Source organism: Harpia harpyja, chromosome 19, assembly GCF_026419915.1.
Source record: "Harpia harpyja isolate bHarHar1 chromosome 19, bHarHar1 primary haplotype, whole genome shotgun sequence".
In the NCBI taxonomy this organism is placed as follows: Eukaryota; Metazoa; Chordata; class Aves; order Accipitriformes; family Accipitridae; genus Harpia; species Harpia harpyja.
The window spans coordinates 21,418,620-21,444,959 of NC_068958.1; the positions used below are offsets into that span (position 1 = coordinate 21,418,620).

At 59.4% G+C, this 26,340-nt stretch overlaps 1 protein-coding gene across 1 annotated transcript; it reads right to left on the minus strand.

Moving 5' to 3' along the window:
* Positions 1-11,601: 11,601 nt before the first annotated feature.
* On the minus strand, positions 11,602-23,195 carry NUAK2 (NUAK family kinase 2). Its single transcript, XM_052815779.1, has 7 exons — positions 22,951-23,195; positions 18,045-18,165; positions 16,463-16,614; positions 15,378-15,443; positions 14,212-14,331; positions 13,733-13,865; positions 11,602-13,654 (listed from the first exon to the last, which is right to left on the minus strand). The coding sequence occupies exons 1-7, from the start codon at positions 23,191-23,193 to the stop codon at positions 12,522-12,524; spliced, it is 1,968 nt and encodes a 655-aa protein (XP_052671739.1). The 5' UTR covers positions 23,194-23,195; the 3' UTR covers positions 11,602-12,521.
* Positions 23,196-26,340: the final 3,145 nt, after the last annotated feature.

A 26,340-nucleotide genomic window follows, 5' to 3' on the forward strand; every position in this document is an offset into this window, starting at 1 on the left:
GCAAATGGGTGCCACTCCACTGACTTCGGAGGCCCTGAACCAATTTGCCTCAGCTGAGAATTTGGCCCTTAACATTTTCTGCGGCACTTCCCAGCCCGATGCGCAGGGCTGGTGTGGGGCAGGGGGTACTTGGGAGGGTTGGGGGTCCACCAGAAGGGGCAGAGGCAGTTCCAGCATGTGAAGGGGAAGGTGCATGTCCTCTCCCACCTCCCCCGTGCTCCTGGGGCCAAGCCAAGCCCATCTGTGGCCCTACATCAAGCTCCCTACATCCCCTTGGCACTTGAGCATCACCTCGCACACTGGCACAACTCCCAGTGCGTCCCACCAGCTGGGGCTCGGTGCAGGAGCTCTGCACGGGGCAGCGGGTGTCTGCAGGAGCCCTGCTCTCTGCCAAAGGAACCAGGGGTGGGGGGCATCAGGCTGGAGACCCCAGTTTTTGACCCTGGGGCCACAGCTGAGAGCTCTGAGCAGGAGCTCTGACCCCAGAGCGCTGGGTCTGATGCATCAGCAAGGAGAGAAGCGGTGGAGGAGACCGAGGATGGAGAAGAGCCATGGCTTGTAGAGGGTGACGCCAGCAAGAGGTGGCCACGCTGGCCTTGCGGAGACCTGGCAGCAGGTACCAGATGCATCCCAGCCCATTGGTTTGCACCAAAAAAACACGCACGCTGCGAGTTAGCTCAGCATGGGGGAGTGGGGAGGGGGGGGAACAGCTGGGAGATAAGCCTGCACTATTTCTGAAGCACAGCAGCAGGCTGGGATTCAGCTGCTTTGACCTGGAAAGATGGCAAATGGATCTGAACTGGCTGCTGAGCCGACACGGGTGGGGAGAAGCAAGGCAGCAGGGCTTTGAGGGGACCTAGTAGTACCTCTGGCTGGTGATGGATTGGGGGCACACGGATGGACCACGCTCCCAGGCATCCCCTGTACTTACCAGAAAGGGCATCTAGAAGGTGACACGGGTTTAATATCAGAGACAAGGCAGCCGAGCCCCAGCGTGCAGGACAGTGCAGGAGCAGGGGCTGTGCCCAGGTGGGACAGTACAGACTTTTGTGGAGGCTCCCTGAAGCCCGGCCCGTTGCTGCAGGTGACACCCAGGGCACATTCTCTCTGGAGTAAACGGTCATACCTCCATGAATTTCATCTGAGCAACGTGGGCTTGCCCAGAGCTGCACTGATTTTCGGGCACAGGGCTGGGGAACCTGCCACGTCCTCAGGTTCCGCAGAGCTCCCTGCCCCGCCGCGTTCCCCACAAGGTGCGTGCTGCACCAGCACCAGCTCGGCTTTTACACCATTAAATATCTGTAAGAACAAAACAGCGAGTAATTAAATTCCAAAGTCTGAAATCCCTTCGTTGCTTGGCTCTGCCCGAGCCCAGACTTGGAGAACCGGAGGGGGGGGGGGGGGGGGGGTCAGCTGCCCCAGCGCTGCGAACCCCACTCCTGCAGGCAGGAGGGGGGGGAAAGGACAAGGAAAAAAGCCTCTTTGCTGCCGGTCGTCCGTGTTCCAGCGGGCAGGGGTGCAGGCAGGGAGCTGGCAGCGCTGCGGACCCGCGGCCGCAGGGGGGCCCCCGGCCTCCGCCACCGAGGGACCGGCGGTGGGCGGCAGCCCGGGGGCCGCTCCGGAGCATCCTCCCTAAATGCCGTGTAGGGGCAGGGTGGGGGCCCTCACCCCAATTAGCGTTTTAACCTCTTCTTGCCTGCAACGCAGCACTGCCCCATGTCCCCTGACCATGTCTGGAGCAGTGATGAGGGGCTGGGAGGGGGGGAATGCCCAGGGTGTGGAGGGGGGGCTGGTGTCCCTGAGCTTGTAGGGAAGGGGGGGGCGGATTTCTGGTGGAGACAGGGAGCACCTTGTCTCAGGAGGCTGCAGGCTCGCTTTGCAGCGGGAGGTGGGTGCAATAGGGTGTCGGAGCACGGAGAGGGTGTGTGTCCCAGCTCAGCACCAGCAACCGCTGTGTCCTCTGCGAACGGGGGGGGGTGTTGGGGTAGGAGCACCCTGCGTGAGCCCTGCCATCTCCCCTCGCTCAGGAGAGCGCTGCCAAGCTGGGCAGCCCCGACGGCAGAGGCAGGGCTGCGGCTGGCTGAGGGCAGAGGAGCAGCCTGTGACATTTTGGGGCATTCACAGCAAAATGCTCATGTCCTGGCACCGGCCAGCCCCCGCGACCTCTTTGGCAGCAGCCGGAGGAGGCCTCGGTGCTGGGGCAGTGAGCGGAGCTCCTCCAGCCTGCTGGGCGACTGCCATCCCAGCGGGAATTTCGGGACCTCTGATACACCCTGTTCCCAGACCTTCCTGTCCCCCCCCCCACCCAGCTGCCTGGACTGGTCCCCACTTCGACTCCATCCCGCCCTGGGGAGCAGCAGAGCCCGTGGGCTGGGTCGTGCCAGCCAGCCAGGAGCGACAACCCCGCTGCCCCTCTGGCATCCAGCATCCTCCCGCTCCCCGGGCCTGGGCACCCGGCCGAGCCCTTCTCTCTCGTGGGCAAGCAGCTGGCAGACGGGGCCTGCCGGCATCTTCCCATGCCCGGCAAGGGGGAGGTGGGAGCCAGAAAATCCTGCGCAGGGAGCCAGGGAGCTGCCGGTGACATTTGTGCTGGTCGCAGGGACAATTCCCACATAGCATGTGCAGCCTGGGGCTCCCTGAGGACTCGCATTCTCCCAGCGGGCACCGGCACAGCGGGGCCAGGGGGGCTCATAACGGCCCCCTTTGTGCGGGTGGCAGGAGGAGAGGTGAAGCTTTGACGTCAGCCCGGGAGGAATTCCTTAATGCCATTCAGGCCTCCCTCGCCTGCGTTGCTAATTGCATTTTATGTAATAGCTGCAGCTGGGCTCCCAGTCCGCTATTGAGAGCGGGATGAGACACGGTGACAGGGGCAGCGGGGGCCCGGGCAGCGCCGGTGGCTGCGAGACACGCCGAGCCGGGGATGCCGGCTGTGGGGACCCTCGTGGTCCCGCACCCAGGGGTCCCGGGGCTCAGCCACCCCTTCCCCGGCATGGGGAGCAGCTCGCACCTACTGCGAGCCGTGTGGCATGGGTGCATGCAGGGGCTGGTGCCCGCTGCACGCAGGGAGGACAGATATTGGGAGCTCAGCGGGAAAAGCCAGAGATGGGTCGGGGGGGTTCTGCAGGGGTGAGGGGCACTAATGCTGCAGCTGAGCCGGCGGGGTGGCACCTCTCCGGCCGGCAAAGCCAAAGGAGTGCTTCCCTCTGCAGGGTTTGCCTTCGCTCCCCGTTTGGGGCTGGTTTGCAGCGTTGCGACCGCACCACCAGTGCCATGCAAAAGCACCCTGGGGTGCCCGGGCCCTGTGGCATCAGGAGAGGGGTGGCCAGGCAGGGCTGGCCCCCGTCCCCTGTGCCTCGTGTGTGTGATCGCCCATCACCGCAGTGAGCTTGGAAGAAGTAATAATAATAAATTGTTTTGGTATCTAAGGGGTAATTGCACTTAATGGAGATGAATGAGGCAGCAGTTTATCTCACTAGCATTACACTGTCGGGTTTCCAGCTGCACGAGCCTTGGACGATAAAATAATGTATTTGCTGCCCTCTGCTCTGCTGGTGGATCTCCCAAAATATCCCTGCAGCATCCCCATTGCTCTGGGGGCCTCCTTGCATGCCCAAGGAGAGGAGCACCAAGAGCTGGAGGCTGCTCCCTCATGCAGGGACCCAGAGGCACTCACCTCCTTTTCGGGGTGCTGCTGGCATCGCCTTGCCCCCCCTCACCCTGCTGCACCCTCACCCAGGCACCCGCTGGGACGGCCGAGCCAGGCACATTGTGGGGGTGCAACGCAGAGGGGAGTTTACCCAAGGAGGAGGATGAGGAGGACGGGGGTTTGGGGGGGGAATGTTGGCAATCACCAATGGGAAAGACGGCGGGACCCCAGGCGTCCCCTCCCCCCCGCCCCGCCGCCGGCGTGGCCAAGCTTAGGCCGTAAAAAGAAAGAGCTGGTACCAAGGATAACATGCTTTGCATTCCTGCGCTGTCTCCGGGGGAATTTCGACTGATCTACATGAAAAATACTCGCTGCCCCCCAGGTCAAAGTGTCTGGAGGAAAAATTTCCGAGCGGAAAAGCTAAAAGCGGTGGAGAGCCACAGCCAGCGGCCGGCTCTGGGACACTCGGGTCTCACCTGGTGTGAGTGGTGGTGGCCAGTGCCCATGCCACCACGGCTGGTGCCAATGCCACCACGGCTAGTGCCTGCACCACCGTGACCAGTGCCGGTGCTACTGTGACCAGTGCCCATGCCACTGTGATCAGTGCCGATGCCACCATGGCCAGTGCCTGCACCACCGTGGCTAGTGGCTCTGCTACTGTGACCAGTGCCCACGCCACCGTGACCGGTGCCGATGCCACCGTGGCCCTCCCCAGAGCGTGGCAGGGTGCAGGGGGCTGCTGCCACCACCCGTCAGCCCGTCCTGCCTCCGTTATCCCCACGGGGGCCGGGGGGGTGTCTGCCTGCCCCCATGGGCAGCTTTGCTTTTTTTCTTGCGGCCAGGGAAAGGTGGGGAGGGAACCGCTGCTGGGAGCCAAAAACATCCCACGCAGCCCCTTTCCTCTGAGCCACTGCAGTTAAAACCACGGCTCGTGAGTCCAAGCTCCTGCAGCCACTCGGGGAGGGCAAGTCGTGGCCGGAGGCAGAGACAGGGACAAGTAGGTCAACACGGATGGTCTCAGGTGCCGCCTGCCTGCACCATACCAGTGATGTGGTTTTGGGAACCGCCTGCTTGCCAGACCGCTGCCATATGCCCTCACGCTCTTGGCCAACACAGGCACTTTGGTTGCCCCCGGGGGCATGCGGACCCCTCCCAGGAGTTGCTCTCGGCAAGCTCAGCGCCCAGCGGTGAACACCATCACCCCATGGGGCTTCAACTTTCTCCTTCTCCAGGGCTGCTCCGGGACCGGAGCACCCATGCACATCATCTGCACCCATCGGAGGCACATCGGCCACACCGTGGAGCTGCTCCTGGTGACGCTGTGCTTCGGAAAGGCCAATGTCTGTGGGTGCTGGCTGCTAGATGCGTGCTGTCCCTCTGCCACAGGCTGGTCCCAGATTCTGCAGCAGCACAGGGGCTGCCAGCCCCCGAGCCCGAGCTCCCTGCCCTGTGCACCCATGCTCAGGCACCCAGGGTGAACAGCAGCATCTTGAGCTCGTATGAACCCGGCAGCCCACGGTTCAGCTGCACGGGGAGGGAGAGCAGGGGGAGAGCCCCCGAGGTTACCCCCTGAACCATGCGGAGCAGAGCCCCGGTGGATCTGGCTCCTGTTATACTCATGGCCAATCTAATAATTTAATTGCACATTTAAAAATAAATACTCGTCTGGGGTTGGGGAAAAGAAAGGCTTACGGAAGAAAATTAAGAGGAATTTAATTAAGGGCAGTGCTGGGAATGTCTCTACCACAATAAAGATAAGGAGGATCAATTGCTTCTTCCTAGGATCAAAGTGAAGGGCTGGAGGGGGGAAGCTGGGCTGTCGGGCGGCTACAAAGGGAGGGAGGGGAAGGCAGGGAGAGAAAGGCACACAAGAGAAAGCAGGAGAAAGACAGCTAGATAAGATTAGAAAAATAATTGATCGTGTAGCTCCCCAAGGGCTGCCCAGACTCACAGGTCGGTCATAGTGTGGCGGAGGCTGGGGGGGGTCCATGCCGTCTCCCCGGCTGCCTCCCGCCTGGCAAAAGCAGAGGGAAGGGGCAGCACCATCCCTCCCTTCCAGACTGCCTTATCTCAAGGTACCGACCCGGCTGGGCACCAGCTGAGCACCCCGCAGCTGGGGCCATGGCTTGGTTGCGCCGATCCCCAGTCACCCTCGCAGGGCCGCGCAGGTCCCAGCGTAAATCAAATTAAACGGTCGGTGCCCCACGTCGGGCACCATATGGCCAAAGCCGTCGGCCAAAGGTTCGGAGTCCTGCTATCTCCCTGTCCCGGGCCTCCTGGAGGGTCCGTGATGGCTCTGCTGTCCCCATCCCCTGTGCCCGTGGGCTGGTGGCCTCCCGGCTACCAAGAGCAGGATGCTGTGGGTATACGCAGGCAAAACGCAGAGGCGTGGGGCTGCACCGTGGGCAGCTCCCCGGCTACAGGTGCCCTCATCCCAGCCCTTCGGCTGCTCGTGGAGCACCGCAGGTTTGCGCAAGCCACTGGCTATCATCTCTCAGGCAGCGTGGGTGCCCCGGGGTGGCCCGTCTGGGGCGAAGCCCTGACAGCGCAGTGACTCAGGTGGCCCCGTGGGACACCGAGGTTTGCAACACCTTCTCTCACCACTGTGTCACCCCGATGGCATCTCCGTAGTGCCCAGGCCAGCACCCCTGCAACTGGGCAGGGCTCTGCTGAGTCCGGTTAACTGGGGGAAAGCCAGACCCCGAGCAAGGCTGTGACCCCAACACCATGACCCTCCCAGCCAGATCTGCATGGTGGTGGGCACAGGGCTACCATTAGCCAGCACGGGGGGAGCAGGACACTCTGAAACATCTCTGCCAAGAGCCCTTTCTGCATCGGCCGGGAGCCTCTGTGCCACAGCCCAGCGCTGTGAGGGAGCTTGTCCCGTGTCTCGCATGGGAAGGGAGTGCGGGACCGCTGGGAGCTGCAGGGGAGGGCGATTTTCCCAGCGTATCTGGTTGCCTGTGAATGCAAAGAAGCACCCAAACGGGTTTCTTGAAAGGGTTGGACCTGGCGGGTCCCAAATTCAGGAGGCTGGTACCCAGCCAACTGAGGCAGTCCTGACGATCCAGTGAAGCAACGCTTTGCATCTTTAGGCACCCAAGTAACTGTGTGACTCTAGTTTCTTCAGGTGTAAAATGGGAACGCCAATACCCATCTACCCACAAGACCTACCGCGGAGTTGCCAGGAGGCCTGCTTCTTGCTCATGGTGTTTGCATAGGTTGGGACATCATTGCCATGTCAGGAGCAGGTTTGCATCTTGGCTGGGAACTTCCTGCAGCGGCATTGCCCCACGCGTGAGCAGCGCCGAGCCCCGGCTCCCCCCGCCTCAGCCGCTGCCTCCGGAAAAAAATGGGCTCCGTTCTTGCCTCACCTGCTTTTGCAAGAAGCCAAACCTGCACCCGGAGAAAGCGGTTCAGCCGGCTCCGGCGGGGAGGGCCAAGCTGGCAGCCTGGCAAGGAGACAGCATCTGGGTGTGCCGGGTCCCCGCAGAGCCCGACGGCAGCCCTGGTCTCGCCGGGCGATAGGAGCCGGCAGCCCCTGGCGCAGGCAGCCGGTGACGGTGCGCTCGGTTGGGCGGTCGAGCTGGCGCGGCTGGTTTACCGTGTCTCTGCGGGAGCCCTGCCAGCTTCGTGCCTCCCGTGCCTGCTTTGCACATATATGAAGCACTTGAGAAACGTATGGGGTTTTATTGCCATATGGTGGCTGTCCGTACAGCCGGACCGGGTCCCCCCCACCAGGGGCTCGGCAAGAGGCGGGCTGTGCTGGGCAGGGTGCTCAGCCAAACGGCTGTCCGGTGAGAGCGTTTGTGGGTCCCACGATGCGAGTGCGGCTTTCGCATCCCGTCAGCTCATGGCAGGTACGATGGGGTGGTCGGCCCTGCAAATGACGGGCAGGACGGGAGACGGCCGGCCGGTCCCCCAGCTGCAAACCGTGCTCCGGCAGTGCCAGCAGAGCACAGCACCCTCGTCCCAAACCCCTCTGCCCTGTCGTGCTGCAGAGAGGACCACAGCCCCAGCGCTGCACGCCCCAGGACTGCAGAGCTGCTGGTCGGGATAGATGGGCAGAGTCGTCCTGCTCGGAGAAATCCTGCAGATTTGGGAGGGCTGCAGCAGCACTGCAGATTTGGGAGGGCACTGGAGCTTCAGGGCGGTTACCAGCGCTCGGTTATCTGGGTCCTCAGCGGGGTCCGGGATTACATTTTTAACTCTCAGGCTCAGATGTGACGCAGCCATTCCTTGTGCTCCAGGGAAACAGGATCAAAGTTTCCGGGTGCCGCTTTCTCCCCTTTTTCGGCTGCTCCAGGCTGCAGCAAAGTGCCATTGAAGATGGGAGGACTTTCATGTGGGGATTTCTCTTCTTCAGATCTTCAAAGAAATCCAGCAATCAAACAGGTAGTAGTGGAGGCACCTTAAAAAAAAAAAAAAAAAGCCCTACTTTGAAAGCATCACATGCAAAAGAAACATCTAAACTTTGTTGTGTTAATTGTTCTGGCACTCAAAGTTATGACAAAATGTCTTAGAAATATTGTTGGCTCTGGGCCCACGACGCGTCAGACAGACACAGAAACGTTCAGGCAGAAAACCTGAGGAAAATTTAAAAAAGGAAGGAACAGCAGCGTGGCTCAGCTTGGCTCAGGCATGGCAGCCAGGGAGATGACAGCCGGTGCACAGCTGATAGGAAAACTCCAGAGCACCCGGGGCATCCACCTGCATTCCCTTGAGCCCCTTCATGCCCTGGGCATCGTTAGGAGCCGGCTGCTAACGAGAGCAGGCTGTGGCCCTGCCACCATCTCCTTTCCACCAATATGAGAACGGTTCTTGCAAGCGCCGGCAGAAATGCCAGCTGCACCCCTGTGCTACTTGCAGCCGCTTTCTCAACAGTTACGTGCCAGCGGCTTTTGCTGCGGGCTGTCCCTGGGGGTCACAGGCATTTCCCCCCCCTCCGGCAAGGCACACGTCCCCCTTCCCACGCCGCGTCCCCCCGAGCCTGCTCTGCCTGCCCCGCTCCGAGACCCAAATATGGGCTCGGCGCATCCGGGCTCCCCGGCACAAGCCCGGACAGGAGCGCGGTGCCGTGGGGTGACTCAGGGCCCCGGCAGCTCCCCGGGGCCAGGGGAGCGCTGGCAGCTCCCCTCTGCCGGGAAATCTGGCCTGGTCCGGGCAGGATCTGCTGGGAGGGGTGGCGGAGCCGCTCGCTTCCACTCCTCCAAGCAGCTCGCCACTGTCCCGGACCCAAAATACCATTTTTTTTTCCCTTTTTCAGGACACACAGGCACTGGGGCTGCTTGTGGATGTCGCACAGGGGGGTGGCTCCCGAAACAGCCCCCAGATGAGTGGGGGTTATAGGTCTGGGCTGGTGCATGGTGCAGCACGCCTGGGGTGTAAGTGACCCACCAAGCCACAGCCATGCCATCCACCCCACCCCCCCACCTGGAAAAATCCTTGGAAATACCCAATTTTCATGCGTGAAAATCCCCACACCTGCCCTCTGGCCATATCCACAGCACCAGTCCCTGGGGTGCAGCCTGTGGGGATGTACCAGCTGCCCCCCCGTAGCCCCGTAGGACCCCCCGAAGGGATCCAGGCTGTCCCCCAGCAGCCACGACGCTTACTGCGGGCCAGCTTCACCCAGATAACCCCTCGGGACAGTGACAAGGGAAGCTTGCACCGGTTGGTATAAATCCACAGGGCACCATGCTGTGCTCCAAGCACTTCAGCATTACCTCATCACCCGGGACAATTTATCTTTGGGTGCTTCTCCCCGTTTCCCTCTCCCCCAAGCCAGACCGGGAGGAGCACAGCTCCGCTCCCACATGCCAAGGCAGCACCGCCGGTGCTGGCAGCAATCGCAGCAGGTCGGCTGAAGTCACCCCCAAAAAATGGCATTTTCTCAGCAAAATGCCGCTGAGGTCATTTTCACCCGCTTCAAACACCCACGGCGGGGGGAACGGGTCTGTGCTAAGCAGCTCCCGGGAGCTCGGGAGGCTGGAGGGAAGCAGAGAGTTTGCGAATCCTCGGGATGAAAGGGCTGAATAAAAGCAAGCCGTTAATAATAGTCGTGGCCTGAAAGGGGGGCTCAGCCCCCGGCTGTGGGGGAGGCAGCCGCCGTACGGGGGGGGACAGAGGCAGCAGAATTCAGGGCTGGAATGAAAGGAGCGTTTCCAAGGGCTGGTGGGGGAATGCCGGGAGCATGGGAGGGGGCCAGCAGCAGGGACAGGGGACAGTCACTGCAGCCCCCCCTCCTCCAAGGTGCCTTTGGGCTGGGACTCCCTCCTTCACCTGCTCATCCAGCCCTGGGAGTCTCTGACGGCATTTCTCACCCTTGCACATCGCTGTGGCCCAGGACAGGGTGGGCAGGGGCTCTGCTCACCGCCGCAGCCCCGAGCAAGCCGGGGTTTGGCTGAGCTGACCAAGACGCTGCGCCGAAACCAGTGCAAACAGCAGCCGATGCCCCCGGGACACGTGTGATGGGGTGGTCAAGCGTGTGCCTTGCACCCATGTGCACCCAGAGCTGCCCCAGCTCAGCCCGGCTCTGAAGGCAGCATGCAAGAACATTTCCTTGCAAATCATTAATGGAAACAGGACCGCAGCACGCCGGGATGCTCCAGAAACCAAACCCACAGCTGCTTTCCAAAAAGGAGGCTCTGTCCCTCGGCGGCTGTTAAAAACTCAGCCCAACCTGATGCTCCGTACCCCGGACCCATGGGTGCTGCAGCCCCCGGCTCACCCCATCCCACCTCGGCAACCCGCAGGGTACCGGGACTTTGCCCTGGCTAAGCTGGATGCCCTCGGAGCGGTTTTAAGCGCTCCGGCGTTTCTTAATGGCGCGGGAAGCACGCGGGGAATGCGCGGCGGGGGGCAGAGCGTGCATGGCCCCCCCATGGCTTCGGCCGCGTGGGACGAGGGGTGGCATTCCTGGCAGGCAGCCCTGTCACCCTGCCCCTGCGGCTCAGCTTCTCCACGGTGGGGCCGAGGAGACCTGAAACGTCTCTTATTAACCCAACTGGAAACTGGAAATGGTTACAGTGCTTTGTAGAGCAATAAAACCGGTTTCAATGCCGCAGCAGGAGAAGAGGATAAAGGAAGCTGGGGGAAAGGGCCAGAGAGGTGACAGCCCCGCGGTACGTGCTGTGGCCGAGCTCCGGCTGCCGGGGCTCCATCTCACTCGGTTCTTCCCCCGGCAGAGGTACCTGCAGGCACTGTGAGAGGAGACGGCAGCTGCCCAGGAGGCAGCTCCTGCCGCCGAGACCTGCAGATATTTCACCAACCTAAACCCACGCACCACCAGCGTTGTGAAAGCACGTTTTGGGAGCGGAGCTGGGACACGAGGGCTTTCCGCGGTGGGGAGGGGGCAATGGGTCCATCATCCCCAACAGCTATCTGCCTCCGTCACAGCTTTTCCTAAACTTTGGGCTCTGCTTGTTCATTGCCCTCGGGGTCAGGGGCACAGAACTGGCAGCATCGCTGCACCAGTGCCATGGTACCCCGACAGCAGCTCCTGCCTCCAGCCAGTCCCCCCTCGCTGGGTCACGCAGCAGCAGCTGCTCAGCCTTAAAAACTACAGCCAGTCACCCTCCCGGTGGGTGCTGAGCCCCCAACATAAGGGATACGCCAAGTCACAGCTCAGCACCATGCAGCGCTGGGGCGAGGCACCAGTTTAAGCCCACACAGCAGCCTCAGCACTGGAGAAGGGGCGCGTGCTGGAGCCCTGAACGAGTGAAGCACACGCTGCGTGGAGGTGTTACACCCTGCAGGACATGTGTCCAGAGCTAACTCATGCTCACCTATACTGGAGCGAGACCCAGCACTGTGCACAGCCCCATCCTGCCGGGAGCAGCACAGGAGCCAGGAGACACCAGCCCAAGACAGGCAGCTCAAGGCAGCAGCACCCCATTACACGTCCCTGCCTGTCCCGAGCTGCGGTGGCACAGCAATCAAGAGAACAACTCAGATCTACCATTTGCTTTTAATTTAATGGTTTTCTCAAGACCATTTTGTAGGAAGGAGGGGAAAACACACGCACCCTGGAGAAGGGAAAGGGCCAGCGAACACGCGGCAATAGTGCAACGGAGCTTCGACGTGCGGCACGTGAGACAATGGCACAGACACCTCCACCTCCCCGTGAAAAACATCTGGGTGGCCATTATGGAGCCAGACACATCCCGTGCTGCTGAAGTTTTACATCAAGTTGGACAAAGGCAATAAATAAAGAAGTGGTGCCTCAAAGGCACTTTTTTTTTCCTCCTTTCAACATAAAGAAAATAAAAAAAAAATTATGTTGGCATCTGAGTGTGTTCTCACACTAGGGTTTCGGCCAGATCCAGTTGGGTTTCTCAGCGCAGGAGAGGGAAGAGCCGGGGCCTGGGCAGTTTGGACCCTTTTGCCAGCACGTCCTGAGAGCCCAGCCCGCAGGCAGCAGCCAGGGCAGCACCTTTCAGCCCTTCGCCAGCACCCTGCTACATCTCCAGCTTGTTTGAGGTATATCACCTGCCCCATCCGTTACCTTGTGCAGCCAAAAAACAGTGCAAAGAAAAAAAAAAAAAATCCCCCCAACCCTTTAGTTTCTCCCCCCAATGAGATGAGCCTGTTTACAAGGGAAGGATGGCAGCGAGGAGCCTCCGGGACCCCCCAGCCCCTCCACAGGGACAGTGGCTGGATCACTCAGGGCTTTGGTCCATTTAATGTCCTAGCCCTGGGGCATCCCCCCCACCAATGCCCCACAGCCACTGCAGCTCCCTTCCCCGCCTGCACCCGAGGCTGCAAAATAAATACGTGGGACGTGGCTCAGCAGCACCGGCAGCCCCGGGGGCACGGAGGGCTCAGCCCCCTCCCCAACACACACCACCCCAGGGAGCCCTGCCGGGAGGTGCCTTCAGCTCAACTTCATGCTGATGGCCACGGCACGCCGGTAAACCTCTGTGACATTGTCACAGCCCGCCAGGGACAAGCTGCTTTCTTGCAGGGGACTCCGGCAATGGGTCACAGTCCAGCGGCGCAGCCTGCGCCCTTCCTCTATCTCCTCCTCCTCTTCCAGCCGGAGGAGGCTGTCGGCAGAGATGCAACCCCGCATGCCCCCGCTGCCGTGGGGGACGCGGGTGGGCAGGTCGAGCTGGTCGAAAGACTCCGTGGAGAGGATGCTGTCCTCGCTCACGGCGCTGGACGGGCGGGCACGGGGAGCCTGGGGCAGGGGCACCTCACCGAAGCCCCCGAAGCCCTGCCCGGAGGGACTCTCTGGCTCGGTGCTGCTAGAGGAGTACTTGCCGTTGTGCTTGAGGATGCCTTTCCGACGAGCAGGGAGACCCTGGGGGCCCTGCTCCGGGGAGGGGTTGTCAGCAAACACGCTCCCATCAAGGTCCAAGCTCCCCGCATCCAGAACATCCCCAGACTCGCAGCACTCCAGGGATGAGTAATATCCCGACTCCCTCGTCGAGGGCTTTTTCAGTATTCCCTTCTTGGGCGCAGCCGTGGGCACCGCTCCAACGCCCGTGTTGCAAGGCAGCATCCCGGAGGACAGGATCCGGGGGAGACCCGCAGCGGCCACCTCGCCATCCTCACCCCTTGCCTCTCCTACGGGCACTGCCGACGAGGGGCCGGGGCTGGGCACCTTCTGCTCGCAGGAGTTTCTCTTCTTCAGGATGCCCTTGGGCCGCTTGAGAATGGACTTGGAGGGGTTCTCCGGGGCCAGGGCCACCTCCTGCAGCGCATGGGAGACGTCGTTCTCCTTCTTGGACTTCTTGAGGGAGCGCTGCCGCTCCAGGGCCACGCCGGGGATGTGCTGCTTCAAGAAGCATCGCACCTTGGAGCTGTTCTCCAGGAGGGGCCGGGAGGAGCGGCGAAGCCACTCTGCCACCGTGGCCAGGGGGGACTCGCTCTCCCGCAGCAGCTCTTGCTCCCCGATGGGCACTTTGTAGCCCCAGTTCACCCACCAATGCGTGGCGATGTCCTCGATGGTGGCACGGCGCTCCGGGTTCACCATCAGCATCCACCGGATCAGCCCGCAGGCATCTGGGGAAGAGGCAGGTCAGGCGCCGAAGGGAACACGCGGAGTGGGGGGAGCGCACAGGGTGGTGGGGGTCTGCTTACCCGACAGCTTTGTGGGCTCCCGGTAGTCCCCGTTCGTGATCTGCTTGACCAGAGTCTTGTAGTCATGGCCATCGAACGGCATCGTGCCATGGACCAGGATGTAGAGCAGAACGCCCAGGGACCAGCTGTCCACCTGCCAGAGGGACAGACGAGCCTGGAGGGGGGGCAGCAGGACCGGGCTGTCCTGGCCCCCACCCCGGCTGGGTAGGACCCCCCAGCAGAGCCTCAGCAGCAGCTCCTGGGGTGGACGGAGCGTGGGGCAGGACCAGCTCCAGCCACCTGCATCCCACCACGTTCGCCCCGCTGTGGCTGCCACACACCAGCCACGTGGCACTTGGTCCGAGGGAACCCGTTACCCCAAACCACAGAGGCAGAGCTCTGCCTACAATGCTCTCCTTGGAAAACACCCAGCGCCTTCCCGAGTCCAAGCGAAGAGGAAGCAAGACATTCCCCCGCACAGGAGGCGAGAGACAACCTACCTCCGGGCCCTTGTACGGCCTCCCGTTGATGATTTCGGGGGATGCGTAGAGAGGGCTGCCGCAGTAAGTCTGCAGAAGTTTGTCCTGCTGGTAGACGTTGGACAGGCCAAAGTCTGCAATCTAGAGAGACATTTATAGCTGTTATCAAGCAGCAAAGCTCCCTTTCGCGGGTGGAGCAGCATTGCCACCTGAAGCTCTCCAGCTGCAAGCTTGGCTGAAACCAGGTCTGCCCTTGGCACCCTGGTCCTGGGTGCCCTCAGTCTCCTCAGGGAGCAGCAGCTGCCTGGCTTTCCACCCCCCGAGGCTGCTCCTGCCCCTCTCCCCGCTCCCCCAAAAACTCATCCCAGCCACCGCAGCAGCCGCCCTGCGCCTCTGCCCCTCCAGCCCCATCATGCTGGGAGCAAAGGCAGCTGCAAAGGTGTGGTTAGAGGGAGAGCTGCCGGGCTCTCCTCCAGCTCATTCACAGCCACACGAGGCTGCTTCAGTCCCTATCTGCTCCGCCTAGCACACAGGCATTCATTATCCTCATTACACCCGTCACCTCTCAGCGAGCAGAAGGTACAGTCCTTGCTTGCAAGCTCCCAATTGCAAAATTACCCCTTACAGAGATAAAGCCCCGCAGCCTGTTTATCACCGACCGCACCGATTCCCAGCCGTGGCCGTGCCCTTCCTCCCCGGGCGGCTGCAGCGCTCCCGGCCGAGGCGAAAAGCATCGCTCGGGGCCAGCGGAGCCAGGAGCTGCCCTGCACCTCCCCACGCCAGCCTGGCCAGCGTGTAGGGGGACCGGGACTTTCACTGGGAGAGCCCTTTCTTATCCAGCCGGTCATGCTTTGACCTCAGTGTTCAGACTTTGCCCTCTTATCAGCAGTCAGATATACGTTATGGCTTTAATAGGCAGCACGGAGGCTCTGCCTCTGCAGCCTCTCCCGCTCAGCTGGCGGGCACAGCTAGCGGGGGGGCACGTACAGGCACCCTCCTGGCTCCCCATCTCCTGGGCAAACAGCAGTGCAGGCCGATGCCAGCGGTCCCAGAGCTGCGGAGAAGCACGTGCCCGGGGGGGACCGGGGTGTTGTGGCCATCCCCAGTCCACCCACGCTGGGCAGCATCCCTCGGACCCCTTTGCTGGGTGACACCCAAGGCATGGCCAGGCTCTGCCAGCCTCTCACCTTGATGTTCCCGTTTGTATCGAGAAGGATGTTCTCCAGCTTCAGGTCCCTGTGAACGATCCCGTTCTGCACGAGAGAAGGGAGAGCCGGGTTTAGTTTACAGCGTGTTTGAGGAAGGGAAAGTCAGGCAACACGGGGAGGTCACTGCCGTTCACCGGCACAGCGGCACGCAAACAGGGCATGGTGACAGCAATCAGAGGAGCAGTTAATAACCCTGGATGCATTGACGACAGGCTGTAAACCATGTCCTGACATGGGTGCTACCAGCCCTCTGTGCCGCTCGGGAGAGTGAGCAGGGTGGCACCCCGCACCAGCGTCCCGCGCCGGGTGCCGTGCTGGGCTCCTGCACCCTCCCCAGCCACGCACCCATGAGAGCGGCTGGTGCCAGCTCCTGCCAGGGCACGGTCGGCACAGCTCCGTGCTTTGCCGGGACCTGCTGCTTCCCAGCTAAGCAAGACCCCGGTTTCCTTTGGGTTCAGGAGGTGCCCTGCAATACACCCCCTTTCGTGCCGAGGGCACGCGGGTACCCAGGACCGAGGCATGACGAGGCATGGCCTTAGAGCATCCTCCAGGGAGACCCAGAGGCTCGAGGGTCCTTCCAGGGCAGGCGCAAGCTCATCCCACAGCCCCAGGCAGGGCCCTATAGCTTTACATCCCTTTCAGGGGACAAGAAGGGTGAGCCAGGGCTCTGCCTTCAGCCCCGGCAGACAGCCCTGGGCATCTCCCTCTGGGCAGGTGGGATGGGAGTCGGTAACTCCCCGGCGGGGTTAGTCAGCCCCACAGTGCAGCAGAGGAAAGCCAAGGCAAGGACTTCCCAAAGGCTGCTTGGGCACTGCCTCCCTGCAAGCCCAAGGGCAGCTGCACCCTTCAGATCAGTGGCAGGATCAACCCCTCTCCCGGGAAAGGCCAACGGCCACGAGTTCCCTTCACCTCCCAGCCCAGGCTGAGCTTCCCCATCGGGCACCGGATTCCTACCCAGCCCCAGCTGCTGCACCTCTGCCCGGAGCTGGCCCTGCCGAGCGCACAGGAGCCGATCCCTCCGCTCTCCCCCCGGGAAGGCGGTGGGAAGCGTGGTGCCGACCCACCTTGTGGCAGTAGTAGACGGCCGACACGACCTGCCGGAAAAAGTGGCGTGCCTCCTGCTCCGTCAGCCGCTGCCGCTCGCTGATGTAGTCGTACAGGTCCCCCTTGCTGGCGTACTCCATCACGATGACGATCTTGCTGCTGTTCTCAAACACTGCGCGGAGATGGGAAGCCACAGGCTGTTAGGAGGGATGCTCAGAGCTAAGGGACTTCTCGTTAGCATGTGCCTTTTAACGAGCAGGCGGAGCCCTGACCGACTAACACACTGCCCGCCCCACTGCCTGTGCCCTCAGTCTGTTTAGCAAAACAGAAGGTGTCAGGGTTTCTGCAGGTACCTGCAGGTCGGAGGGGGACGGCCAGAGCTGCCACCCGCACCCCACAGTGCCACCGGGGCTGCTGGCCAAGCAGCCTCTGCAGCCACAGAGCACGGGAGAAAGGGCTCTGCTCTGCCAGAAGGTGACTGAGACGTGTGGTTCTTTGCTAGATAGAGCCCTGCCAAGGGGGAAGGCGACGGAGCTACTGGCTGGCGCAGCCGGGTGGCCTTTCTGCGTGTTCCCATTGCTCCCAACAAGGCTCCGGCTCAAGCCAAGAGACGGAGCATTTTCTTCCTGTTTGCAGAAAGCTACCTCAATATTTTTGAATTCCAGCAGTCAGCGTGACTCAGTCCTTGCAAACGCTGCGTATGAACTGCCAATCCACTTGCTTTTGTTTAGAGGACAAAAGGACTCCGGATACCTCACATACACCAGCGAGGCAGCGATAACGCAGGCACTGACCGCACGCCAGCACAGCGCAATGAACCCCAGCCCCGAGGAAGAGCAGGGGGCACGCCGGGTTTGCAGCCAAGGGACTCGGCATTTAAGCGAAGGCTGATCCAGCTGGAGATTTGCTCTAAGTCTGGTCGTAGCTACAACTTGAGAAATTCCCGTTCGATCGGTGTTGTCCCGACACCCTGGGAGCAAAGCCCAACCCTGGCCGTTAAGCCAAGCCTAGCAGCACCAGGAGCTCTCCCAGCACCCTGCAGTTTGGTTTTCCTATGCCCCAGGGGAGGGAATGAGAAGGACTCCAGTACTGAGATTAGCTCCTGCCCCTAGCTGAGAGCAGACCCACAGAGATTCCCGCTGCTCCGGCACTTGCCATGGCTGGGGCGAGCGTCCAGCACAACCAGAGCACACACGGAACCGGGCTTTGCGGGGGACCCCGGCCACCGGCTCCCCTCCATGGCGCAGCCTCTCGCTTCCAGCCTCAAAAGACTACATAAACTTTTGGAGCCGGCGGCTTCTCTCTCCGGGCGGGAGGGGACGGGACGGGAAGCGGCTATTTCTGGAGCAGGTATTTCCCCTCGCCGCTGCTCTGCACGCAGGCGGGGGAGTGCGGTGGGGAAACCACAGCCCGGCAGCATCCGCTCTCCCTGCCGGCGCTGAGTCACCGGCGCGGCACAGGCAATGGCAAACAGCTTCTGCTCTCAACGAGCAGAGGGAGGAGAGCAGCAAGCGCTAACCCCACTGCTGCAGAGCCTGCCCCGGTACCCCGGAGGCTCTGTTCGGGGATGCTGCTGGAAAGGGGAGGGAGAGGAGGGCTCACCTTCGTGGACAGCAATGATGTGGGGGTGGTTGAGGGAGGACATGATCTCAATCTCTCTCCGGATATGGACAAGGTCCTGTTCATCCTTGATTTTGTCTTTCCGGATTGACTTGATAGCCACCTGCGGATGAGCACATGCACAGAGGGTCACCCGGCTGTTGGGGCCAGGAGCATTGTGGCTTCCCAAAGACTGTTGCAGAGCAAGAAACCCACCCCCCCCTCTTTCGGGAAGGGGCTCACAAGCCAGAGACCAATGGCCCAGCTTCTCCACCCAGGCGCGCTGTATCAGAGAGCCATGCTGCACGCCTCCGCTGAAGCAACTCCAATAAAAGTAAACTTTATCAATTAGGTTTTTATTCTCTCCAAGTCCTGTTGCTGTGCACAAGGGAGAAGCTCCCCCCGCCTCCCCCCCCAGGGGAAACCTGCTGCCAGCTCCTCCCACAGGTAGCGCAGCCCTGCTCCTCATTTATGTGCTGTGGCTTACAGGAATTGTGTCCCAGGCTACAGCCACCGCTGGACCGCGGCCAGCTAAAGGAATGTGACCTGCACACATGACTTGGAAGATAACAACAACAACGTCTTCTTGGGGTCACGCAAATGAAAAAAAAAACAGGTTTCATTTTCCTCGCTAATACTTATTTCACGGAGCTGATTATGCAGAGGTAAGAGAAAGTTTGGTATTAAAGAGTAGATTCCTCCTAGGCACAGGACTGTGCTCCAGCCGCTGGGAGACCCCGCGCCGACGATGCGAGCCGCTTTCCAGGCTTTCACTTGGGTTTTCAAGTTATCCTCTACAAGGAAATTGAAAGGGGAGGAGAAAGAAGAGTAAGTGCTGGAGAATAGATGCCTTCTAATCCTCTTTCAAAGGGGCTGGGAAGAGACAATGTGCTCCTAGGGTTGAATTTACAACTGAATCCAGCAGAACCTCTTTTTTTCTATCAGACAAGAATGTGGAACAGCATTAATCCTGTAAAGGGACCCCCGCACCGGTCTCCCAGCAACGGGGAGAGGGGCCATGCACACCCGCCGGCCCCAGCTGCCAGCACAGGAGCGATGCTCATGGCTACGCTGCACAGGGACCCTCGTCCGCCTTTGGCTGTGCGGCATGGATGCTCGGCCTCGTCTGCCTCTGATTTAGGGGATTGGGAAACGTTGCTCCTCAAGACCTAGCCCACCAAGCAGCAAAAGGCTCAGAGCAAGTTTGCGACCCTTGCTGAGCGCTCACAGCAAGTCACCAGACGCTAAAGCGGCGAGATCTCAGCTGCCACATCAGCGTCTTCACGGGAGAAGGACATGCCTATGTTAAGGGCATGGGAGAGATGGCCGATGGAGTCCCTTTGGCCCCAGAGCACATCTCTGCTGCACTGGGCCACTTCAGGCCAGCACTGGCCAGGGCAGGGGTTGCCTCCTGTGCACTGTGCCTGCACCAGCCCCAAGGGTTGAAGCAACCAAGCAGAATGGACTCTGGCCAAGGGAAGTTCAATAACCCAGGCCCAAGTTTCTGTACAAAGCAATACTGAAAGCGCTTAATAGCTTCTTGAAAGCCAGGTATTCTTTTCCCTGACCTTTGTGCTAGGTTAACAGGTTAAAGTTTAACAATTTTTTGCTCCAGCCCCTGATTACCTGACTCCCGCTAGCATGCAGGCAAAGCCTTTATGCAGCAAGTCAGCCTGCTCCTGCCCTCCCAAATTCCTGTTGACTCACTCTATTCATCTCCCCCCTAAAGCCTGACATCCAGCCCAACAGCTTCAGCATTTTGGGGTGTATGCAGCACATTTGCTTGCTGCCCAAGATGCTCACTCACATATACCGCTGAGCTGGGGCTTAGGGCAAGATCCACTGTCCTCGAAAAGACAAAGTGGCCCCAGGCTGCCAGCACAGGAAGCCTTAGGAGATGCCACCGGCTGTATTCAGCAGAGTGCCGGAGAACGCCCTCGCCTACGAGCCTGGCAGTTAGTGACCTCCAAGGCAGCCCCGGAGTCAGGGCTGCAGCAGCCAGCAGGTTTAGGGTGCTGCTAGAGCCCCGGGGCTCTCCTTGTTGTGAGTGCTGCCCGCAGGCAGGCCAGCTGCCTGCGTAACGGTCAGGCACAGCGAGGGTACGGCACCGTTAGGGTCCACATCTCATACAACAGAGACTGAACCGGCCACTCAGGGTGGGATGATTTGTCTGCCTGTCAAGCCCTGCTGGGGAGGCTAATCCCTTGGCCATCCCATCCTTCCCCAGGGGTGCTGAGAAGCAGCTTTGTTCCGAAACACCCCCTACCCAAGAAGGCTGACAGCAGAGGATCTCCCCTCGAGACACAAAAGCCTGTGCCCGGCCACCCTGGAGATGGGGACCAGCAGCTGCAGGGGCAGACACTGCCACAGCCTACACACTGCCTCCACCATCAACGCTACGAGAAGAATCTCCTGCAGGAAACAGCCCCAAGAAGTCCCGCTGCAGGAGACTAGAGAACTCAAGAGTACTTTCCAAGCCAAAAAGGCTTTAATTAAAAGTTTTTTGGGGGCAGAACAGGTATTTTCAGCAGCTGCTGAAAGATGCATTAAGCTACAACCCCAGGCAGCACTTTAGAAGTCGTTCCAGATTGCAAGTGCAGCATTTCATGCTCCATGAAATATGGATTACAACCCACTATGGAAGAGACCGGGGTTCGCCCCTTACTGGAGATCAAAAGAGACTTTGCTGCTTTGGAATATTCCAGGTGCTGCCTTCCCCTTGACACCACGCAAGCCCACAACTACGTTTCTGACACTGCAAGCGAGTCCCACAGGAGGTCCCTCTTTCTATTTGACTTGGCTGCAGGCCAGGGCTTGGGAACCAAGCTGGGAGAAACATCAGGCTGGGAGAAAAAAAGGCCAGATGCTGCCATGCCAACAGGTGCAGGAGCCAGTTTGCACCACCATGGCACACATTACTAAATATTCAAACCAAAAGGTGCAGGGAAAAAGAAAACAAAATAAAAAAAAAAAAAGAAAGGAAAAAGAACCAGCAACTCTCTCCCCACCTGCCTGATATTTCAGGGGCACAACAATTTTGCAAGGACTGGGAGGAAGGGCACTCAGCAGAAGTACCCACCAGAAGGCGTGAGCATCATTTCACCTAAAGGATTTCTAACCAGAAAACAAGTTTTTTTCAGACAAAGAAGGTTCATGGAAGTCCCCAAAAATCCTACAGCTGTGGGAGCCTGGTCTTCCCTGCAGTCTACCAACTGATCAGACACACCTTGCTCCGAGCTAAGTCCAGGTAGGCTGGTTAAAATTCAGAGGCAAAAAGAAAGCCAGGCAGTAAAACCAGATGGTTCAATATTCAGTGCATCTGACAGAGGCAGTTTCTGATTAGCCAGAGGCAAAAACCATGCACGGAGCAGCTCCAGCTTTACAGCCTCAGCCGGTAAGGTCGGATCCGCACAGCCCATGAGGGGTAACTGGTGGAGGCAGCAGTACCTGCTCTCACACCTCGGTGTTTAGGAAGTGAAAGCCACTTAGAGAAGGAGCAAATAACAACCCAGCTCAGGATAAGCCTGAAGATTAAACGGGTCCGGAAATGCTGAGTGCTACAAGAAAGAATTTGTGGGAAGAGGAGAGATTTGCGGTTAAGCCTCCTGTTCCTACATGGCCAGCTCGCTGAGGTACTAGTTAGTCAAGCCTTTGACTATCTCCGGCATTTATTGAGGAGTCATTGGCCTGTGTATTTAATTTGCATTATAATAGACCAACGCTGCTAGACAAACGAGTCCCTGTCCTAAGGGGCTTGCCCAGATAGGTAAGTTTTCTGGCAGGTCAGAGATTCCCCGCACAAGCTTTGTTAGGTGCAGACGGGGAAAGCCAAGTCTTCTCACCCATCCTGAGGGGAGGGATCCTTCTAGGTCTGTGGGTGGAAGCTGCATTTCAAGGCCCTGATTATGCAGCAAAACAGCAGCTTCTTCAGAACCAGATAGGCTAATGGAAATGGCAGATCTGACTTAATTAAGAGCTGTTGCCTTACACAAGAAAACCTCTCAGATTTACAGTTGTTTTCCTTGACGTGCCTCAGTGGCACGTTAGTGATCCAATCTCACGCCCCGCTCTTCTGCTCAGCCCACAGAGCCTTACTGGGCCAGTCTCACAGGTGGACCCTCACTGCTCACCCACGGTCTCAAGACAGGCTGGCATGCAACCGCCTTTCTTGGGTCCCATCCCACACCGCAGGGTGCTCGGGACTGAACAGGGGCAAGGAAATCACCCTCAAGTTTGCCCTTCGAACCCTTGCAGATTCCTAAAGGACAGGCCTGCCAGAACAGCAGCACCTTGCTTTTCTGGGGGGTGAGGGTCCCCCACCTCTCCCTGCACACTTCCAGCACGCTGGATGGCCGTGCTCTGGGTTGAGCTGTGCATCGCACAGAGCCACTTGTTTCGGAGGGGCTGAGGCGTCGATGGACTGAGTCACGGTTTCAATCAGACGCTCGGAGGGGCTCGGCTCTGCTTGCGTGCCGCACACCGCTGCCGAGAGCCAAGAGGCAAAACCAACCAAGAACCAGGGTGAGAGGAAGGGAAAAACCCTTCAGACTCAAGTGCAATGTTTGCTCTGCGCTGCCGGCTATCTGCAGGCTCCTTTCCCCCAGGAAGCCTGACACGGTCAAGTGGGCAAGGGGAGCTGCAGTCCCCTCCGGGGGGGGGGCTGCGAGGCCCCTCGGGGCTCCCCCCTCCTTCAGCCCGGGCCCGGCAGCACCGCAACCTCCCCGCACGCTGCACCGGGAGCGGGGCCGGGGCCGGGTGAGGGCTGAGCCTTCCCGGTTACCGGCTGGGGAGAACCGGTGCCGGTGCACCGGGAGCGGGGCTGGGGGGACGCAGCGGGACCGCGCCGCTCAGAGCTGGGGGGATGCTCCGGCTCCCGGGGAGGATGCACCGGAGACGGAGGAATCCTCACCAGTTTACCGGAGCGCTCCCGGGCTTTCTTCACCTTCCCGTAGGTGCCCTTCCCTAGCGTCTCCAGGAACTCGTAGCGGTGCTTGAGGTTGTGTTTATGGTGGTGCCGCTTCACCGCCTGCTTCTTCATCAACGGCCGCGGGGATTTAATGAGCCCCTCGGCCAGCGAGGCGGCCAGCGCTGGGCTCGGTCCCGGTCCCGGGCTCGGTCCCGGTCCCGGTCCCGGTCCCACCGCCCGCTCCATGCTTCTCTCCAGCCCCGGCTCCGCCGCCTCCCGCCCCGGCCGCTAAATGCGGCGGCCCCGACGGCCGCGCCCCCCCCTTCCCTTCCCCGCCTTCCCCCCCCCCCCCGCGCCCATTGGCCGCACGGCGGCGGCCGCCCCGCCCGGGAACCGGTGTCAAAAAAAAAAAAAAGAGGGGGGGGATTGGGGGGAGACCCCAGGAAGGGGGGGGAGCTATGGGTCAGGGTGAAGGGGGGCACCCATAAGCTGGGTGCAAAGGGAGGGGGGGGGGCAGAGGCAGCCCAGGGACAAGGGAGAGAGGCAGGGGAAAAAGTGGGGGGGGGGGGGGGGCACAGGGGTAGCAGGGGGTGTAAAGGGGTGTCCCGCAGACTGGGGGGGAGTTGAGGACTTTCCAGAAGATGATGCGGGGAGAGATTGGTACCCAAAGGCTGCGAAGACCAGAGCGCTGGGAGGATGCGGAGCAAAGCGCCCAGGATGCGGGGACACGGAGGGAGAGGGATGCGGGGACACGGAGGGAGAGGGATGTACAGCCGGCCAAGACACGCACACACAGACACGGTTTGCTGTAAGGAGCCACAATGCACCCAGGAGTCTCGGAAAAAAAAAAATCGGTATTGAGGGCAAAATCAGAGAGGGGAGAGGCCTGGGCAAGCGCAGCCCGTCCACGCTCGCCACAGGACCGTGTTTTGCCCTCCTGGACGTACGGCCTGGGAGGGAGCAGGGTGCTCCGTGACCAGAGCCGGGGGGGCAAACGTCTGCAGGCTGCTCCGGCGCTCCCACACAAAGGCTTTTTATGGACATTTCTGGTTAAATCTGCAGCACCTTCCCGTGTGGTCTTTTTGCCCCTGTGGTAAATCTTTGTTTTGAGATATTAAAAGAATGCAATTATTTCCCAAAGCAGCCAAAACAAAAGCTCTTGCCCAGCTCTGGCATGTGTGAGGACACACCGTATTGATTGAAGAAAGAGATAACTACAGCATTACTCATCCCCACACTCAGACCTGGATTTTCCCACCAATTCCAGCAGCTCAGGGCAGCCTGGCAGGGTGAGGCAGAGCAGGGGCTCGGGAGCGTCTGTGAGGGATGATTTAATCCAGCACCAGCCCCTCTCTGCGGCCTTTGTGTCCCTGAGCACAGCGGTGGCACAGGCTGGAGCCGTGCAGTGGCCCAGCACCCGCTCTCAGCGTACCATGGCCGTGCCACGTCTCTATGTCTGGATGAGACCCAGGAAGGCATCACAGTCCCCTGGCTGGTCTTGCAATCCGGGTATTGGAGGAGTGAGATTATAAGACAACTTGTTGAGGACATTCGCCCTGCAGGGTAGCTGTAACAACAGGCACCGGCATCCAGGTCATGGAGACAGCCATGCACCAAACTTTTGCTCGCACGTGGCTGTGATCTGTCTCAGTGCTGGAAGGACGGCATATTAGCTACCAGTTCGATACAGTTAGGACGCACAGGTATCTTGTACTGCCACTGTCCCTAATTTTTATTGCCAATGGCCATGTGGGACCTCTGTTCCTCACAAGATGTCAGAGATGAACAACTTCTCGCAGCTTCAGATTGGTCCTGCATCCTTTCCACCCTCAAACCACCCCCCCCCCCAAGCTGAACACCCCATAACCCATGGGCAAATCTCTCTCATCATTTTAAAATTAGTCATCTCCCACCACTATGGAGGGGGATTGTCCAACGGAGATACTGTGCTGAAGCAGTGAGTTGCAATAATGAATTATTTACTGTGCAGTAACAGGAGCTGCGTTTCAATCTGCAAGTGGCCAGCAGGACCCATAGGGAAGATAAACAAGGCGTAGATGAGATTAACTAAACTGCTGTAATTTCAATGTCAAAGTAAACAGATAGGATCCTGTTCAGGCACAGCCCAGAGATTGCAGAAGGGTTGAAGGGGGAAGGTACAAACCTACCTTATTGCAATAAACAAAGCAATTTCACTTGACTAAGATGAAAGTGTCTGTGTCTCCTGGGCAGCGCGAGCCCGCAGAGTAATGCTATCGGCAGCTGTGGGATCACTCGTGGTTTAGCCCACTGGTCCAAGAAAGCACTTGAGCACACATTTAACCTTAAGCACGTGTTTAATACTGCCGTTGATTTATAAGGATGCTTTCCAGAGGCTTTCCCCGTGATGAAAGGAAGCAAGCCTTGGGTAGCTTCTTTTTATGTTTCTACCAGATAAATTCTTTTCTGCAATTTTCTGTGTTGTCGTTGATATGTAGGCTTAGGTATGCTTTTGTTCTAGACTGGCTCAGGAAGCCTATTTTAATGGAAATGTCAAGGGACACAGATCTAAGTCCACTGGAATCCACTGATAAGGATCCTCTATTGTAACAGTATTGCTACTGCTTTCTCAACAGTGGGGAAATCCACTAAAATTCCCCCTGCCTCCCCCAGCTGCAGCCTTAGAAATCCTAAACAGGGTTTCTCCAGCGGCAGCCCTTTGTACCACAGGCCCCAGTGCATGTCCACTAAAACCAACATGAAAGTCAACAAGGAATTTGGCTCGATGTCAGGTAAACCTGCTCAAAGCTAGTCTAATCAACTGGATGCTTTGTCATAACGGAAGCTCTGTTTACTTGCAGGCTCCTAACTTTATATTTATTTATTTCTTATTTTAAAATAAATGCTACAGCATTACCCCAGTGCTGGAAACATCCACGTCGTGGTCAAAACCTACGGCTCCGCTTTTAGACTCGGTGGCAACCGGCTCTGTTCACCTCTGCTCATGGACTAGTAAAGGAATAAACTTTCCCCAGAAGATACGCTTACAGCAGTGAGCCCTCCAGGAGGGAAAGGAAGAGCTCCACTAGGCATCAAAATGCCAAAGACAACAAAAAGTTTAATGATCACCTCTCATTAGTGCTCTTCCGAGCTGGCAGCATTCCTCACCTGCTGCTGGGTAGTGCTCAGGCAGGTGTGAAACCCATTCCTCCTCGGAAAACACTAAGGAAACTGGTTTTGCTCTGATCCTCCCATTTGGGTGCCCCATCCATCAGCAGAAGGGAAACACATTAGCACCAATAGGAGCCTTTTGAAAAGTAATTTATGGCCTATCACATCTAATGATTACAGCAGAGGCCACCTCTGCCCCCCGCTTCCACCGCAGCTGTGCATTACGCCAGCCTGCAGACTCCA